The 20,225-nt window shown below is 43.4% G+C and overlaps 1 protein-coding gene across 1 annotated transcript; it reads right to left on the reverse strand.

Annotated features, from left to right (window-relative positions):
- Window positions 1-12,440: 12,440 nt before the first annotated feature.
- Window positions 12,441-17,189, reverse strand: LOC146697653 (GTPase IMAP family member 8-like). Its single transcript, XM_085476513.1, has 3 exons — window positions 16,560-17,189; window positions 14,772-15,941; window positions 12,441-14,681 (listed from the first exon to the last, which is right to left on the reverse strand). The coding sequence occupies exons 1-3, from the start codon at window positions 16,795-16,797 to the stop codon at window positions 13,177-13,179; spliced, it is 2,913 nt and encodes a 970-aa protein (XP_085332639.1). The 5' UTR covers window positions 16,798-17,189; the 3' UTR covers window positions 12,441-13,176.
- Window positions 17,190-20,225: the final 3,036 nt, after the last annotated feature.

A 20,225-nucleotide genomic window follows, 5' to 3' on the forward strand; every position in this document is an offset into this window, starting at 1 on the left:
TGCGTCTGAGTGTGCATTTAGCACTGAGGCTTTGGACTCCTTTTTCAATCATCTTAAGCTCCCATCAATTGATCAGACACACAGCCTTCAGCTGGAGGGACCAGTAACTGTAGAAGAGATCCTGCAAGCTATCAGCAAATTGCAGTGTTCTAAGTGTCCCGGACAGGACGGGTTTCCTGTTGAGTTCTATCGTAAATTTATGCCTAAACTGGCCCCGCTCATGATAAATATGTATAAGCATTCACTGGAAGTTGGATCCCTCCCACCCTCTCTACTGCAGGCACCTATATCCTTGATCTTAAAAAAGGATAAGGATCCATTACAATGTGGCTCATACCGTCCCATTTCTTTGTTAAATGTGGACTATAAAATCCTTGCTAAACTTTTAGCGATGCGTGTGGAAGCAGTCTTGCCATCTGTAATTAACCCGGATCAAACAGGCTTTATTAAAGGGAGATATGCCTTCTCTAACCTTAGATGTTTGTTTAATGTTCTTTACAATCCCCCAGACTCCAACAGCCCTGAGTTTGGGATCAGTTTAGATGCTGAGAAGGCTTTTGACAGGGTCGAGTGGGGATACCTTTTTTATGTTTTGGATAAATTCGGCTTTGGTAAAATAATCATCTCCTGGTTGAAACTTCTTTATACTTACGCGCTTGCCGCTGTCAAAACAAATGGCACATGTTCTGACTTTTTTCCTCTGTTTAGGGGGACCAGGCAGGGCTGTCCCATGTCGCCGTTGCTCTTTGCAATTGCAATTGAGCCCCTGGCCATATCGCTGAGATCAAACCCAGGTATCACCGGGGTTACTAGAAATGGTATAGAACAAAAGGGTCTCCTTATACGCAGATGAACCAGCATCCTCATTTCCTTTGGCGCTCTCAATACTTGAACAGTTTAGCCTTATTTCTGGCTATAAGCTGAATCTCGCTAAGAGTGAACTGTTCCCCCTGAATGCTGTTGCACAGAAATATCAGTGCACAGCACTGCCTTTTCGAGTTGTATCGGACAACTTTACATATTTAGGGGTTAAAATTAAAAGTCAATTTCATGCTCTTTTCAAGCTTAATTTCGACCCACTTGTGGAGAAAGTTAGGCAGGATTTGGACAGATGGTCTCTATTCCATCTGTCTGTAGCAGGGCGCATAAATACAATTAAAATGAATATCCTCCCAAGATTTTCTTTTCTTTTTCAGTGTGTCCCTGTATTTATCCCAATTTCCTTTTTTGTTAAATTAGACAAGATTCTCTCTGGGTTCATTTGGAACAAAAAAAACCCTAGAATACGCAAGACATATCTTCAAAGACCGAAAAAGATGGGATGGCTTTACCAAACCTTATGTTCTATTATTGGGCATGTAATATTTGTATTCTCAGGTACTGGCTACAGGGGGAAGGCATGAATAATGCCCCAGCCTGGCTGAGCTTGGAGATTTCTTCTTGTGCCTCATCCTCTTTACCAGTCCTGATTTATGCCCAAAAGCAGCCTCTGAGTGCAGGTTCCTATAATAACTCTATTGTCAAAGTTACCTTGAAAATATGGTATCAATTTCGTCGTTATTTTAAGTTGACCTTTTTTTCCCTTCAGTCACCCATTTTGAAAAATCCCTCTTTTCAGCCTTCGTTAGTTGATGGTGCTTTTTATTTGTGGGCCTCCTTGGGTATCAGGTCTTTTTCTGATCTGTATATTCAGAATACATTTGCCTCCTTTGAACAGCTCTCATTGAAATTTGGCCTTCCAAAAAGTCACTTTTTTCGCTACTTACAAATCCGGAGTTTTGTTAAGGAGAAATCCTCTCAGTTCCCATCTAGACCTCCATATCATGACTTTGATAACCTTCTATCGCCTCCCCCTTCATCACAGGGCCTGATCTCTTGTCTGTATGGGAGAATATGTTCCTTTGGTAACTCCTCAACCTCGGCTATTAAAATGGCATGGGAGCAGGATTTGGGGTGTGTGATTCAGGATGACTTTTGGGATAAAATTCTTTACCAGGTCCATGGCTCCTCATTATGTGCCAAACACGGGCTGATTCAATGTAAGATTTTGCACCGTGTACACTGGACTAAAGCCAGACTAGCTCAAATATACCCCAACCTTAGCCCTGACTGCGACCGTTGTCATCAAACACCTGCCTCTCTAATACATATGTTTTGGTCATGTGCATCCCTCAAACAATACTGGATTAATATTTTTCTGACTTTATCAAAGATCATCCAGCTAACCCTCCAACCTGTGCCCTTAACTGCTTTGTTTGGGGTTCTTCCTGATACAGTTGTCTTGCCGACGCCCCAAGCGGATCTGGTAGCATTTCTCACCTTATTGGCAAGACGCAGAATATTGTTATGTTGGAAGTCCCCTTCTCCCCCATCCTGGGAAATCTGGATCAGAGACGCTTTGCATTTTAGCAAACTCGAAAAGATTAAATTCACCCGGCGTGGATTTATGGCCTAGTGATGGGATTTCCGGCTCTTTTTAGAGATCCGGCTCTTTTTAGAGATCCGGCTCTTTCGGTTCGGCTCACTAAAAAGAGCCGGCTCTTTCGGCTCCGAACTCTTCAGGTTGTTTTGTTGCTTTAATTAATTTATTATTAACAATAATATAAAATTGTGCACAAAAGGAATTACTAACGTAAAAAAAAGTGGTTTTATTTATATATGTTTATATATAAATATAAAACACATTTCTAGCATGAACTGAACTTCCAAAGCAGAGCCACTAGATCACTTAAATTACACAATTGAAAGCATGTGTGTATCGTTTGTGTATTTATACACAGGCACTCATATATATTCAAATAATTTAAAAAAAAGTTCATTTACCTGTTACTACCACACACCAAATCCGGTCGTTGGTACTTGCTGGCTTGTGTAGCCACAAGATAACAAAAGCTCAACACTGCGCCCAGCATCCTGGAGCACTTCTGTTGTCTTTTGTACGTGTTTTGAGTTTTTATGTGCTTCTGAGTTTTTACGTGTTTTGGAGTTTGTACGTGCTTCAGAGTTTGTACGTGCTTCAGAGTTTGTATGTGTTTTGGAGTTTTTACGTGCTTTGTCTGTAGGGGCCACCATAAATATCCATCCATCCATCCATTTTCATCCGCTTTATCCGAGACCGGGTCGCGGGGGCAGCAGCCTAAGCAAAGAGGCCCAGACCTCCCTCTCCCCAGCCACCTCCTCCAGCTTATCCGGGGGAATACCAAGGCGTTCCCAGGCCAGCCGAGAGATATAATCTCTCCAGCGTGTCCTGGGTCTGCCCCGGGGCCTCCTCCCGGTGGGACATGCCTCGAACACCTCACCCAGGAGGCGCCCAGGGGGCATCCTTGTCAGATGCCCGAACCACCTCAGCTGACTCCTTTCGATGTGGAGCAGCAGCGGCTCTACTCTGAGCCCCTCCCGGATGGCCGAACTTCTCACCCTATCTGTAAGGGAGAGGCCAGCCACCCTTCGGAGGAAGCTCATTTCTGCCGCTTGTATCCGCGATCTCGTTCTTTCGGTCACTACCCACAGCTCGTGGCCATAGGTGAGGGTAGGGACGTAGATCGACCGGTAAATTGAGAGCTTCGCTTTTACACTCAGCTCCCTCTTCACCACGATGGACCGGTGCAGCGTCCGCATTACTGCAGCTGCAGCCCCAATCCGTCTGTCGATCTCCGGCTCCCTTCTCCCATCACTCGCGAACAAGACCCCGAGATACTTGAACTCCTCCACTTGGGGCAGGAACTCATCCCCGACCCGGAGTGGGCACTCCACCCTTTTCCGGCTGAGAACCATGGCCTCAGATTTGGAGGTGCTGATCCTCATTCCCGCTGCTTCACACTCGGCTGCGAACCGCTCCAGTGCGAGCTGGAGGCCCTCACCCGATGAAGCCAACAGAACCACATCATCCGCAAAAATCAGAGATGAGATTCTGAGGCCACCAAAGCGAAAGCCCTCCGCCCCTTGGCTGCGCCTAGAAATCCTGTCCATAAAAATTATGAACAGAACCGGAGACAAAGGGCAGCCCTGGCGGAGCCCATCACCCACCGGGAACGAGTCCGACTTATTGCCGGCAATGCGAACCAAGCTCTTGCAACGGTTGTATAGGGATCGAATGGCCCGTAGCAATGGGCCAGACACCCCATACTCCCGCAGCACCTCCCACAGGACACCCCGAGGGACACGGTCGAATGCCTTCTCCAAGTCCACAAAACACATGTAGACTGGTTGGGCAAACTCCCATGCACCCTCAAGTATCCTCGAGAGGATAAAGAGCTGGTCCAGTGTTCCGCGACCAGGACGAAAACCGCATTGTTCCTCCTGTATCCGAGGTTTGACTAGCGGACGAACTCTCCTTTCCAGCACCCTGGCATAGACTTTCCCAGGGAGGCTGAGGAGTGTGATCCCCCTGTAGTTGGAACACACCCTCCGGTCCCCCTTCTTAAAGATGGGGACCACCACCCCGGTCTGCCAGTCCACAGGTACTGCCCCTGATCTCCACGCAACATTGCAAAGGCGTGTCAACCAGGACAGCCCTACAACGTCCAGAGCCTTCAGGAACTCGGGGCGGACCTCATCAACACCAGGGGCTCTGCCACCAAGGAGTTGTTTAACTGCCTCAGTGACCTCGCCCCCGGAAATTGGCGGGTCATTCCCCTCATCCCCAGACTCTGCTTCCTCCTCGGAAGACGTGTCAGTGGGATTAAGGAGGTCCTCGAAGTATTCCTTCCACCGCCTGACAATTTTCTCAGTCGACGTCAACAGCGCTCCGCCAGCACTATACACAGTGCAGGTAGAGCACCGCTTTCCCCTCCTGAGACGCCTGACGGTTTGCCAGAATCTCTTCGAGGCAGTCCGAAAGTCTTTTTCCATGGCCTCTCCGAACTCCTCCCACACCCGAGTTTTTGCTTCAGCCACTGCCCGAGCCGCATTCCGCTTGGCCTGTCGATACCTGTCGGCTGCCTCCGGAGTCCCACAGGCTAACCAAGCCTGATAGGACTCCTTCTTCAGCCTGGTGGCTCCCTTCACCTCTGGTGTCCACCATTTGGTTCGGGGATTACCACCACGGCAGGCACCAACCACCCTGCGGCCGCAGCTCAATGCAGCAGCTTCGGCAATGGAGACGCTGAACATGGTCCATTCGGACTCGATGTCCCCAGTCTCCCTCGGAATGCTGTCGAAGCTCTGCCGGAGGTGTGCGTTGAAGATCTCGCGGACTGGGGCCTCTGCTAGACGTTCCCAGCACACCCTCACTACGCGTTTAGGTGCACCAGGTCTGTCCAGTGTCCTCCCCCGCCACCTGATCCAACTCACCACCAGGTGGTGATCAGTTGACAGCTCAGCCCCTCTCTTTACCCGAGTGTCCAGAACATATGGTCGCAGGTCTGGTGATACGATTACAAAATCGATCATCGACCTACGGCCTAGAGCATCCTGGCGCCACGTGCACTTATGGACACTCTTATGTTCGAACAGGGTGTTCGTTATGGCCAAACTGTGATTAGCACAGAAGTCCAATAACAAAGCACCGCTCGGGTTCAGATCAGGGAGGCCGTTCCTCCCAATCACGCCCCTCCAGGTCTCGCTGTCGTTACCCACGTGAGCATTGAAGTCTCCCAGCAGGACAACAGAGTCTCCAGGTGGAGCACCTTCCAGCACCCCCCCCCCCAGGGACTCTAAGAAGGCTGGGTACTCTGAACTGCCACTCGGCGCATAAGCACAGATGACAGTCAGGACCCGTTCCCCGACCCTAAGGCGCAGGGAACAAACCCTCTCGTCCACCGGGAAAAACCCCAACGAACCGGCAGCAAGCCGAGGGGATATTAGAATACCCACCCCAGCCCGCCGCCTCTCACCAGGGGCAACTCCAGACTGAGACAGAGTCCAGCCCCTCTCCAGGAGACTGGTTCCAGAGCCCAAGCCATGCGTAGAGGTGAGCCCGACTATATCTAGCCGGTACCTCTCAACCTCACGCACTAACTCAGGCTCCTTCCCCACCAGAGAGGTGACATTCCATGTCCCTATTGCCAGTCTTGGCAGCCGGGGGTCAGTCCGCCAGGGCCTCCGCTCCTGGCCGCCACCCGACACACAATGCACCCGACCCCTATGGCGCCTCCTGCGGGTGGTGGGCCTGCGGGAGGATGGGCCCATGTCTCCTCTTCGGGCTGTGCCCGGCCGGGCCCCATGGACTAAGGCCCGGCCACCAGACGCTCGCCCTCGGGCACCCTCCCCGGGCCTGGCTCCAGGGCGAGGCCCCGGTAACCCTATCCCGGGCAGGGTAAACTGTTCCCTCGATGTCTTTTTCATAGGGTCTTCTGAATCGCTCTTTGTCTGGTCCCTCACCCAGGACCAATTTGCCATGGGAGACCCTACCAATACCAATATACTTTTATTTATTCACTCCACAAAAAATGTAATAAATAAATCATATAATACAAAAATCAACTATTCACATTTCAACTTTTAACTATTTAAATTTTCCACTTTTTCCTTTTACAAATTTAAAGTGAAACAACACAAAACACTGCAAACCACAACACAATTAAATTAAAATATGAAAACAAAAAGAACATGCATATTCTCTGTCATATGGACCTGCATGAATAAACTTTCTGAATCCTTTATCATGTGCAACCGAAAATAGTTGTGGATGATTACTATACCGTTCTAATGTGACGTTGTTGTCCCTGGCTCTCTTTCTCTCTCTCTCCCTCTGGCTCTGGTCCTGCGCTACTGAGTGTAACTACCGCCCCTCCCCCCTCTGCCCAGCATAAAGCACAAGACTCACGTGCAGAGTGAAGCGGAAAAAAAGTGCGTGAGAGAGGTTGAGAGAAAGAAAAGAGAAAAAAAAAAAAAACAACCACGTGACAGCTCGCGATAAGGAGCCGGCTCGCGTCGTTCACTTCAAAGAGTCGGCTCTAAGAGCCATTTCGTTCGCGAACGACCCATCACTACTATGGCCAAATTTTTTAAGATCTGGCAACCCTTTTTTGACCATGTTCAGACTTTGCGGTCCCGCAACGTTCCCAATTAGCCAGCTCAGACTTTATTCTATTCTATTTTATCTTATGTTTAAGTATATGGACTCTGTTGTGCCTGCGCTTTATGATGGCATTTACTTACCTACTTTATACATATTTCTTTTCTCTTACAGATTTGACTTATCTCTACAACTAAGCTGACCACTCATTATGTTTGTGTTTGGTTTTTTTTGTATTTTTGGTTTCTGTGTTTTGTTTTTTCTGTTTCTGTGTGGGGGTGTGGGCTCTGAAACTCTCCACATCTCTCTTGTTCACTCAGGAACTGTTATCTTGTACTCCAGGGTTTACTATTCGTATTATTAGATTGGACCCTTTCCTTTTTCTTTTTGTACACACACAGGTACTCCTATAATTATGAGGTGGGAGTGTATGTTTCATATTGTTTTATGTTCTTCAAAAAGAAAACGGCATATTGTTCAATTTGTCTTTTGTAAAAATTTAATAAAAATATCTGAGGAAAAAAAAAAGTTATTCTATTCTATTCCTTTAAGAAGCTGATCTCTGACTGTTGAGGAATATCCCATGTGTTCAATAACTCTGACACACCAAATCAAAACCAAGTCAGTGAGCTGATAACAAAGACTGACACCAGGCACGTGCAGAGGGGGGGGCTAGAGGGGCTTGAGCACCCGCCCCTTTCCTGATGGGTGCCCAAAGTGCCCTTTTGATAAGGCAACTTTTTAAGAAAAAATTATTAATTTTTTTTTATGTGTGTGTGCGTGCGGAGTCTTGTCTGTGCCCCTCAACAATAATATTTAACTATTAATCACAGTTTTGCTAAATAAAAGGATCTTCTTGCATCAGTCACATGATCACATTTAACCAATGGTCGCCCTTGACGGCAGAACGCGCTAGTTACGAGCCGGGAACGAGCTCACAAAGAGCACGCGCATTTTTAGCGGTCCGGAGCTGTAGGAGAAACACAAGTTAACTCAGAGACACAGACTGATGCGACAAAACCAGTAAGTAGGTGTACAGCGCACACTGTAGTGTGTAGCACACAGGAGTATTAGCTTATTACGTACACGTTGGTAAGTTGTCTTGTTGCAACTGACGAACTGAAACAAACGAGCGTGCTGTGTGTGCAACAGCGCGACAAACATTACCTGTCCTTTTATTAACTGCACAGGTAGTGCTGGTCACAGCTGCTGGCTACCTGTGTAAGGCTGTCATGGGTCTGTAGCTCTGTCACCGTTTTAGTGAACATATTTAGTTTTAAAGTAAGTTTCCGGGCTTTTCCTGCCTTTCTGGAGGGATTATATTTCACTAAAAACGATCTAATATGCATGTCCACATAATTATGCATTATTATAATATTTAAAAAAACACACTCTGTATTTTAAAGAACATACATTAAGAAGCAGATTATATTAGATTTATATTTTAAATAAGACAAAAGTTGGATTTTACAGCAGTAAAATGATTGTATCTCTACAGTTTAAACATGTAAGAAGCTTTGCCCCTGCACAGAGTGGATAGTGAAACAAATGGAATCATCATAAATACATTATTTCATATTTATTACTTCCCCCTCCTCATTGCTTTATTATTGTAGCTCTAGTAATAAATAAATATGTAAGGATTCTGGATCAGCACCATGATGCCCATAGTATATACAGTATTCTGAAGAAGGTCTAAAATGTCACTGTGTGTGCATGTGTGTGTTTTATTTAGCTGGATTTAAAAAAATATTACTCATGATATAACATTGTCCAGACATGCCTGGTAAGGACATGAGGAGGAAACAGCAGGAGCTGTGTGAGGCTACTAAAGGCAGTGCTATAACATTTTTCTGTCATCATTTTATTATAGATTAAGTGCTGGAGTTGTTAGGTGTGGATAATTAGATTATAGTTTATTGCAATACCAAGTTGTGCCTTGTTCTCAGATAGACAGCAAGTGGAGAGTGATATATGAAATGATGGGATGGAAGGAAGAAGAGAAGCAAAGAGTGATTCACAGGCAGAGCCTAAGCGCTGTCACCAATCTTTGCATTTTGTTATTATCTCATGACACTTGTTTAATCAGCTACCATCTCTCCTATGGACTTTTTAATGTCTACAGTCTCAGATCTACACAGCCCTGCCCTTCCCATATTAGATTCTTGATGAATGTGTGTTGTTGTTATTCAGCCTGGTTCAATGTGCCCCTTTTTAACTTTGAGCACCCGCCCCTTTAAACCTCTCTGCACGGCCCTGATATGAGGAGAAAATCCAGTCTATGAAGAAAAGAATGGAAGAACAGAAAGCAGAAATTGATCATGAAAGAAAGCTAAGAGACAAACAGCTTAAAAAAAATCAGGACAACATTCGCATTCAGTCTGAAGAGAGGAAGAAAGAACAAAAACTTAGAGAAGAAGAAGACAGGAGGAAGAGAGAAGATGAAGGACTTCAAAGACGAGAATGGGAACAAAAAATACAAGAACTGGAGGAAAAACTAAAATCAGAGTCAGAATCAAAGGAAACAATTGACAAAGAGTGTGAAGATTACAGAGAAAAAATAAGAGAGCAACAAGAGACTTGGGAGAAGGAAAGAAAAGAATTGGAGGAAAAACGAAAACAAGAAGATGAAGAGAAAACAGAAACTCAGGGAGCTCAAAGAAAAATATGATCAAGAAAAAGAAAAATTGGAACGTGAGAGAGAGGAAACAGAGGAAAGAATAAAAAGAGAACAGATAGCCATCTCTGATAATTTATCTGCAATAGCTAAACAGTGCAGAGATAATAATCTTGCTAAAAACACAGGAATTGCTGAAAGATCATCAGTATTTAATTCAATTCAATTTATTTGTATAGCACTCTTCACAGGATAAAAACCACAAAGTGCTTCACAGTAATATAAAACAGAGATACATAAAATACATCAAAAATCAAACATACAGCACGAATCTAATTAAAAGTCAATCTAAATAAATGAGTCTTAAACTGCTTTTTAAAAGAATAAATACAATCAAGGCAACGAAATGATGGAGGGAGAGCATTCCACAACCTGGGGGCCACCGCTCTAAAAGATCTATCACCTCTGGTCTTAAAATGTGTTTGTGGGACTACCAGTGTGGGGTTCTAAAAGATCAAAAATCTAGGCAGGGGCATCACAATTCAAAGCTTTAAAAGTCAGTACCAAGATTTTAAAATGACTTCTAAAATGTAATGGAAGCCAGTGTAATGAACGTAACACTGGTGTAATGTGCTCTCTTTTTTGTGTCTTAGTTAAAAGCCTTGCAGCAGCATTCTGGACTGACTGGAGACGCTCAATATTCCTTTTGCTCAAACAAAGAAAAAGACTTACAATAGTCTAAGCAGGATGAAATAAAAGCATGAATAACCATTTCTAACTCAGATTTAGACAGCAAAGTTCGCAGTTTGGAGATGTTTCTTAGCTGAAAAAGGCAGTTCCTAATTAGCTGGCGAGAGTGTTGTTCTAGGGACATGGCAGAATCAGATCACACCAAGGTACCTGAGGCTCAGGTGAACAGATGAGGCAAGAGAACCAAGATGCTGTTTGATTAGAGATATCTGGCTGTCTGGGGCAATAATTAATGTTTCTGACTTCTCAGAGTTCAACTGTAAGTAGTTGTCACCAAGCCACTCTTCAATGGAAGAGGACAGTTTATGGACTTCCATCGACTTAAAAGAGCAATAGAGCTGAATATCATCAGCACAGAAGTGATAAGACACCTCAGGGAACTGCCTAATTATAAGTCCTAGAGGTAACATGTAGAGGAGCAAAAGAATAGGACCCAGAACTGAACCCTGCGGTACCCCACACGTCAGATCTTTAGAATGTGACATAAACCGATTGGCAAAAAAACACAAAAAGATCTGTTGGAGAGGTGTGACTGAAACCACTTCAAAGCCAGACCGGACACACCGACTATGTCCCGGAGCCTGTTAATCAGGATGGTCAGTGGTGGCAAAGGCAGATGTCAAGTCCAACAAAACCATGACCGAGGATGCTCCGGAGTCAGCTGACATCATAATGTCACTAGAGACTTTAAGTAATGCGGTTTCTGTTGAGTGACACTTAAGGAAATTTATGACAAATTACAGACTGAAATTTGTCATAAATTTCATGTTTTTCTAAAAAAGCAGTAAGTTGATCTGCAACTACTTTTTCCAGAATTTTCGACAATAATTGGAGCTTATAATTTTTAAGCTAAGTTGGATCCAAACTGCTCTTTTTTAATATCGGCTCAACAACAGCAGCTTACAGAACCTAGGGACGACCCCTGTTAAAAGAGAGGCATTGCATATCTCTACAATAGAGGGGCCAATGGCAGAGAGAGCATTTTTAAACAGCTCAGCAGGGAGAATGTCATTTGCACAAGTGGTAATTTTTATTTTATCCAGCAGGAGTCAAAGGTCATGTATGCTCATTGGGTTAAACACTGACAGTAAATGAGGGGGAGGTGGCCCAGAGACACAAATAGATGGTATTGAAGAATCAATGCGCATATTGACATTATCAACTTTATCCACAAAGAAATTCAGAAAGTCATCACTCTCAGATATAGAGGTCACAGGTACTCGGTGGACCACGGGGGAAACAATAGAGTTTATGGAGTCAAACAGTACCTTGGAATTTCTCTTGCTTGATGATATTAACTGAGAAAAATATTCTGATCTGGCTGTTTTTATGGTTTCATGTAAGGAAACCCAAAGTTCCCTAAGGTGGAGCCTGTGAACTTCGAGTTTGGTTGATTTCCAAAGGCGTTCGACTTTCCTACAGATTCTTTTGACCTTCCTTACGTCATCATTTATCCATGGATGAGCTCTATTTGAGGCAGCAATCACAGATTTCATAGGTGCCACCGAATTTAAAATCTCCAAACAGTGATTGTTAAAACACTGTGTAGCAACATCAGCATCAGTGCAGCCACTGATCACATGAGGGTCCAACAAATTAGAAAACTTCGAAGCAACATCCTGATTTATGAACTGCTTATGGAACATGAGATTAGAAGGTGGTGTGTACAGAGTGAAGCTAAGATTAAAAGTAACACAGGAATGGTCACTCACTTGTACATCCTTAATACAGACATTAATTATGTCTAAGCCAAGAGAAAACACAAGGTCCAAGGTGTGGCCTTTAACATGGGTGGTTCCAGAGACATGCTGAATAAAATTAAAGGAGTCTGTAATGGATAAAAAGTCAGAGGCCATGCTACAGCTAAGATCATCCACGTGGAGGTTGAAATCCCCAATCATTAAGATCTTCCCCAGTTTAATAATGGAAGATAAAAAGTCCGTAAAATGTTGAATAAAAACACCAGCGGGGCTGGGAGGGCGGTAAATTAAAACACAATAAAATATATCTGATGAAACAACCTTAAGAAGTTGTGACTCAAAGGAAGGGAAAAACTCAGAGTCTATAGCCCTGCAAGCGAAATTGTCTCGGTGAACAGTGAACAGACCACCACCACGACGGTCCAAACGCGGAGTCTCGATGAAGCGACAGCCGACCGGGCAGAGCTCATTAAGGTGGATAAATTCATTCTCCTGCTGCCAAGATTTCGTGAGAAACATGAAGTCCAGACTATTACTGCTAAAAAAGTCATTCAGTACAAATGATTTGTTGGCTATGGAACGAGCGTTCAGGAGAGCGATCTGAAGCAGAGGTGACAGGCTGACGTCATTAACAGCTGATTGACGGGGAATTGACAGCAGACACCTGGAATGAGGACGTAGTCTCCCGGTACCCCTAGCTGTGGAACTGTGGTCTTGTAGTTGCACTAAACTGTCCTGTGAATGTTAAAAATAAGTAATTTGGATGAGAAGTAGTTTAATGTGACTTTATAGAGTAGACTAGTATTAGTGGTAGGGCCTGTGAATACGAATGGGTCATTAATAATAGACATGAAATTACTTGGGGCTGACTTGTGGACTGAATATAATTGTTTGGGCTCTTGATTTTGACATGTCTGTTGTAGAACCATATGACAGATAATCACAAACACAGTATGTACTATTTTGCCCACTCATACAAAAAAGGATAACAATTCAAGGAAATAAAATATTACAACCTGCAATGGAAATGTAGTTTAAAGCTTTTAAAAGAGCCAAAGGAGCCGTGATACGTAAAACCAAAAAGCTAACCAGTGTGCTTCATCAGTCATTCCTCCAGAAACCATTTTGCAAACATCTAAGACATTTTATTGTTATTGGATGATACATTTATCTTCTTCTATTTGCTTGAGCTTTTTCATTTGGTCTTCATATTTTTTCTGTAGATCTTCAACTTCTTTCTTTAAGTTATTTTCTTTCTCAGTTCCGAGTGTCCTTAAGCGCTCGTACAGCTCTTGTTTGTCTTGAATTTGTTTCTCATGTTCTTTCCTTAGAGTCTTAATAACCCTGATATGTTTTTCCATTAGAGCTGCTATGTCCTTGATGTGTTTATCTTGAACATCATTAAACTCTTTTACTTTTTCTCTGTAGGTGTTCTTCAAATCCTCCACCATTGCCTCTGATTGTCGTTCTTCTTCTTCTCTCCTGATTTTATCTTCTCTTCTTTGGCTTTCAAATTTTTCTTTGTCTTGCTCATATTCCTTTTGGAGGTTTTGGTGCCTTTGTCGCATCTTCTGATATCTCTGTTCAGCTTCCTGGTAGCGTTGATCCCACCACTGTTTTTGTTTCGCCTCCCATGCTTCCCTTTGTTTCCTAATCTCGTTTCTTCTCTGCTCCAGTTCTCTTCCTACATTTTCTTCTGCTTCAGATTGAAGATTTTTCTCCAAAGATTCCAGTTTTTGTTCCCACTGCTGTTGATGAATTTCTTCCTGGTGTCTCCTCCTCCTCTCTTCTTCTTCACTTCTTTCCTTCTCTCTCTTCCTCTCCTCATGGATATTGTTGATGTATTCTTCTTTTTCTTTGACTTGTTTTTCTCTCAATTTTCGTTCCTGGGCAATTTCTGTTTCTTGTTCTTCAATTATTTTTTTCATCGATTGCATTTTCTCCTCATATGTTCTTTCAAGTTCCTCTCTCAGTCTCTTCATCTCTTCTTCCTTCTCCTTTTGGATTTTCTTCTTTATTGCTGCTTCATCCTCTTGCAGCATCTCATTGGTGAAGTAGTTGCCTCCATTGTTCTTCACCATGGTGTCAATCTTTGTTATCAGCTCACTAACTTGTGTGCGGTTTTGTTTATCATAGTTATTGAACACATGGTATCTTCCTCCACAGTCAGAGATCAGCTTCTTACAGGAGTCATCACATTTCTGATCAATGTACTCCTCTATGGACAGTTCATCATTTTGCAGTGAATCTCCTCTTGTAAAAAGAACAATTGTGAACTTTCCACAACTTTTTCCAAAGGCTTCCTTTATAAGTTTTAATGTCTCCTTCTCTTCATCTGTGAATCTTCCAACCTGTAACACCAGCAGGAAGACATGTGGTCCTGGAGCCAGAAGACTGACACATTTCATCATCTCCTCCTGAACTTCTTCTTTTGATGAAGTTGAATCAAACAGACCAGGAGTGTCGACCACAACAACAGGACGACCGTCCACATCACTCTGTTCTTTTTGACAGTACCTGGTGACTGATGTTTGTCTTGATTCAGCTTTAAACGTTTTTCTTCCTAAAATGGTGTTTCCTGAGGAGCTCTTTCCACTGCCGGTCTTCCCTACCAGCACAATCCTAAAAGGTTCTGGGCTCTCCTGCTGAACATCACCTGCAACATCAAATGAGCTCAAGTTACTTCAGAGATTTTCCAATATATACATTAAAAGTTAGGAAACCCATAACATGTCAAAATACTTACAACTGGATGCAGTGTCATTTTTCAGCATCTGGAGCTCTGCTTGTTGCTTGGTGATACATTCTGTTTGCCTATAAATTTTATCTATTTGAGCATATGCAAATGTTTCTATTGTATAGCTGCCTGGTTTATCCTTATTGGTTCTAACATGGTCCACAATCTGCAACAATTCTGGGATCTGCTGTTTGTCCTTGATGTTGAGAACAACAGATCTTCCTCCACAGCTCTCAAAGAGCTTCTGGATGTCCTTGCCTTCCTTTACAAAGTTACCAACAGTTGGATCTGTAGGATGTGAGTCCACAGTGAACAGAATCATGGTGAAGTCATTGACTCGAGAGCTGAATGTGTCCTGGATGGTCTCTAACTCTCCCTTGTCTTCATCAGTGAGGGGAGCCACAGGTAGGACCAGGATGAAGGCATGGACACCCTCAGGATCACAGAGGGAGATACACCTGAGTGATTCCTCCATCACTGCCTCCTGAGGTTTTCCATACAAGGCAGGCAGCTCCACCAGGGAAACCCAACGTCCACACACCTCTCCCTGATGTTTAACACACTCTGATGAGTTGGAGGCTGAATGAAGCTCAGTCTGACCTAAAATGGCCTTGGCTGCTGACGTCTTCTCTGCTCCTCTCCTCCCACACAGAACCAAGTTTAAAGATGGTTTGATGCTGTGATCATATTGATTTGTCATTTCCTGAATCTTCGCCATTAATGATCCATAGTTTTCTTCAGACATGTTGTAGTGCCTTCCTCCACATTCTCTGAGGACTTCATTCACAGAGAAACTCGTTTCATTCTCACGTGTGATGACGACCATCGAGTGTTTAAAGGCACTGTGACCAAACAGGCTCAGGATGAACTTCAGAGTTTTTCTGTTCTCCTCAGTGAAATCAAAAGGTTTCACCAACAGCAGCAGAACGTTTGGTCCAGGATGACAGAGATTCACACTCTTCTTCACTTCTCTTCTCATGTCCTCCTCAGACAGACTGAACATGTCTGGCGTTTTGACTACTGTCAGTAGTTTTCCTCTCCACTCTCCACAGGAGGCCACACAGTGCGTGATGGGTGATTGTTTCTGGCAGTGAAATCCTTGGTGCTCAATGATCAAGTTACCAAGTTTTGTCTTCTTATCCTCACTTTTTCCCAGCAGCACAATCCTGAACGCAGACACTGTGATACAACAACAACACAACAATAACACAAATTAATCTAAAATCACAACATTTGGCTTGTATGAGGAGATCTCTTCAGTCCTCCGTATGCTCAGAGAATCTTTAGTCTATTCATCAGTTGACTTGGTCAAATGTGATGTGATTGTCCAAGTCACACTTAAAAATACAAATCCAGTTACCAATGCCGTCAGCAATTATGTTTGTGAATGTGTTAAATATTTAAGCTATTTGCACAACAGCATGTTTAAAGTCAAAGTTAACTTAAACAAAATTGTGGTGTTACATTCTGAGATTACAAAGTTTAGCTGAATAATTTCTTTATTTTTAGAATTGTCAAGTTTAAACAACAGCTGACCAACGTGCTGCACAAGTTATAAAAATATATACTACACATAACAATTCAAACAGTTGGATGGACGAGCTAAGAAACAGAATGAGCTCTGAGATCATTTTATTTACTGTTGGTCAAAGGTGTTTTTGGTGACACTCAAGGAGTGATTAGTTTTAATTTATTGGGTAGTCCTGTGAAAATGAGACATTGCTATGTAACTTATTGATGCATAGATGTTGTATATTCTGTGTATTTCATCCTTGTCAGAAGAGTTTCTCCTCTTACCTGCAGCTTTAAAAGCGTCAGTGATTGGAGTCTCTGAGTCCTTTTGTTTTTGGTATTGTTGATCTCCTGCTGAAGTTATTGCTGTGTCCTCAAAAGCTTCATAGCTGACATGCTCTCCATAGTTGTCCTTTGTAATTTCCCCCAAATGTGTTAACAGCTCTGGAAGTTCAACGTTGCTCCTCTTCAAGTATCTGCATTTACATTTTTTGATTATTTCATTTAATGCTGGACTTTTCATGAAATCTTCCGAAGAACCTGAGCTCTCCTCTCTGGGTGCTGAGGTCAGTATCAGTGAATGATCAAATGATCGATCATTGTAACCTTGAAGGACTCTGCAGAGTCTCAGTTTGTGTTTTTCTGTAAAGTTTTCAGGCTGTACAAGCAGCAGGAACACATGAGGTCCAGGATCAGAGTGTTTTGCAAAGTATTTTATAAACTCTGTCAGATCATGGTGGGAGGTGTCGAGAGGAGGCAGGTAGGGGGTGTTGATGACAGAAATTTTTTTGCCCTCCAGTGTAGCACTAATTCTCACACACCCTTTAGTTTTACTGGTGAACACAGTATCTCCCAGTAAGAGATTTCCCACTTCATTTTTCTCAGTCCAGCTGCTCCCCAGCAAAACAACCCTCAGCTCAGACACTGCGGGAAACACAGAATAGAAAAGCAAAATTCATTGTGTTTCAGTGCTGTTTAAATCCAGAGTTACTTTATTGCTAAAATACTACACCAACAAAATATTATAAACCCAGATATTCCAACAGCAGGTTGACACAGCTCAGTCTGACTCACTGTTTAGTGGAGGGAAATCGAAGGTGCTTCTGCATTTCTGGGGTGACCGATCACCTGTAATGGTAAAGAGACAGAAATACATACAACTAATTTACTGACTGTCATGTAATCTGTAGATATGTAAGCTAGGTATACTGGTTTATTAGACATATCTAGCTGTAATTCATGACATTAATTCAACTATAACATTTTAACCTTCCTGCCTTCTTGGGACCTTTTTGTGCCACTGCTATGTGTTAAATGGCTGCCATTTCCACTGTGTTCAGTGGAATATAACCAAACTTGCCACAGGATAGTTTTTACCTGTCAATGTTAATATTCCAGTGTGAATTCCTTAAATCAGCCTAAAATGGCTGAGCAGCAGAAATCCCCACACCCATCACCCTGGGGACCATTTTCTGCCCATTGACTTCCATTATAAACGCTATTTTTCAACCCCAAATTATCATCATATGATTTTATTTTTTCTTCTTTTCTTGGATGTCAATGAAGACTCAGGGCCTTGAAGTTTTAATTTTTAAATTGCAAAAAAATGCAAAAAAAATAATGGCAGGTCAAGATGTATGTTGGTGCCAATCTTTGGTCCATCTAAAGGCCTACTTATAATGACAATCACATATTACTTCAACTGGTTTTTTGTGGAAATATTTAGTTTCGTTTTTTGGTTTTTGGGGCTTATAACACAGGGCGCTCATGTAATAACACTGGGATTTGAAGGGTTAAAACAACGAAAATATAATTAAAACTTTACATGAATATTTCAGGGAGAAGTAGTTTTACAAGGTTGGCTAATTTAAAGTGGAATAAAATATGGATATATGGTCTTTTTATGGCGTGGCTGAGAATGGTCCCTAGGGTGATGGGTGTGAGTTTTTTAAAGGATGGCAGGAGGAAACAGGAGTTCATATTTAATTAACCTAAATGATGATGTTTACACAGTTACCTGTTAAAATATGTTCAAGAACAACTTTAAAGCAGCCACGGTCAAATTTGTTGACCTTACCTCTGTGGTTTCATGTGTATCTCAGTCTAAGACAGGTTGTGTGGTTGAGTTTATGGTGTAGAGTAAAGCTGCTGTGCAAGTCATGCTTCTCTATCTGCTTTATCTTCTCACTAATGCTGAATATATTTTATGTAGTTGTCGCCAGATTACATAAACTCACATTATGCAACTGCCCTGCAATAAATCCTCTTTCATAAAAGGATGTACTTTTCCGTTTAAGTTCCAACTCAGGTGTTTTTATTATTTTGTCTGACCCATTTATGCCAGTGAAGATAGACAAAAATATTTCTTACTACAAGATTAGAACCAGGGGCGATTCTAGGATCAGAGCTTTGGGGGTGCTAAGCACCCAGAGAGCTGCCCAGTCAGGCAAGATAAACATTACACATCACGATGAGACGTCTTCCCCGTCTCTGTCAGTCCCTGCATCTCTAAATGTCTCCAGTTGTCCCGAGTTCTCTCTGACTGTCTCCTTGGTGCATTTAAACCTGTTCCTCCCTGTCCTCATCGTCTGTTGTCTTCGTCTCCGCTATCAGTCATCATAATTTTACCCTCTCTGTGCAAGTCTGCAAATTTCTTTATTAAATCATAAGATTCTTAAATTCATCAAGTCTCTCTGTGCCTGGGTCCTCGTCACAGAACATGACATCACTGCTTTGTACATTTTAACACAATTTAATCCCACATTTGTGAAAGAAAAGCAAAACACTTTTTTGAAAAGTCTGTAACAAAACCATCAAATCTGATAAAGGTTATTTAAATGCTGCAAAAGAAGAATGGATTGGAATAAAAAAAATACATATCACTGCACTCTGTCCTCTCACACCTGGACAACAACAACACCTACGCCAGAATGCTGTTTATAGACTTCAGTTCAGCATTCAATACAATCCACCCCTCACAACTCATCAGGAAACGGACAGACCTGGACATCAGTTCCCTCATCTGCAAATGGTTACTGGACTTCCTGACCAACCGCCCTCAACATGTCATAACCACTGGATAACCACTGTTCATCTACAATCACCTGCTGATGGTTCCAACACCATCATTACATTTGGGGCGACCGTGGCTCAGGGGGTTGGGAATCGCATCTGTAACCGGAAGGTCGCCGGTTCGATCCCCGGGCTCTCTGTCCTGGTCGTTGTGTCCTTGGGCAAGACACTTTACCCTACTTGCCTACTGGTGTTGGCCAGAGGGGCCGATGGCGCGATATGGCAGCCTCGCTTCTGTCAGTCTGCCCCAGGGCAGCTGTGGCTACACCAGTGTGTGAATGTGAGAGTGAATGAATAGTGGTATTGTAAAGCGCTTTGGGTGCCTTGAAAAGCGCTATATAAATCCAATCCATTATTTGCAGATGACACCACGGTGATTGGCCTCATCAGTGACAACGATGAGGCCGCCTACAGGGAGGAGGTGGATCGTCTGGCTGAGTGGTGCGACAGAAACAACCTGCTGCTTAACACCGAGAAGACCAAGGAGCTCATCGTGGACTACAGGAGGAATGCTGACCCACATCCACCCATCCACATTAAGGGGACGGCTGTGGAGCGTGTGAGCAGCTTCAAGTTCCTGGGAGTCCACATCTCCGAGGATCTCACCTGGACGACCAACTGCTCCAAGCTGGTCAAGAAGGCTCACCAGCGCCTCTTCTTCTTGAGGACTCTGAGGAAGAACCACCTGTCCTCAGACATCCTGGTGAACTTCTATCGCTGCACCATCGAGAGCATCCTGACCAACTGTATAACAGTCTGGTACGGGAACTGCTCTGCCTCGGACCGGAAGGCGTTGCAGAGGGTCGTGAAAACTGCCCAGCGCATCGCCGGAGCACCACTTCCTGCCATAAAAGACATCTACAGGAAGCGGTGCCTGAA

Source organism: Copadichromis virginalis, linkage group LG12, assembly GCF_057382275.1.
Source record: "Copadichromis virginalis isolate Kocher_CV1m ecotype Utaka linkage group LG12, C_Virginalis_male_GT1.1, whole genome shotgun sequence".
NCBI classification, from domain to species: Eukaryota; Metazoa; Chordata; class Actinopteri; order Cichliformes; family Cichlidae; genus Copadichromis; species Copadichromis virginalis.

Excerpts from the sequence above, each read along its gene's own strand:
- LOC146697653 (XM_085476513.1), bottom strand. The coding sequence starts at position 16,797 with ATGAAAAGTCCAGCATTAAATGAAATAATCAAAAAATGTAAATGCAGA. Across the intron at positions 15,942-16,559 it reads TGACGCTTTTAAAGCTGCAG|TGTCTGCGTTCAGGATTGTG; the intron begins GTAAGAGGAGAA and ends GTTGTATCACAG. Across the intron at positions 14,682-14,771 it reads AAATGACACTGCATCCAGTT|GTGATGTTCAGCAGGAGAGC; the intron begins GTAAGTATTTTG and ends TTGATGTTGCAG.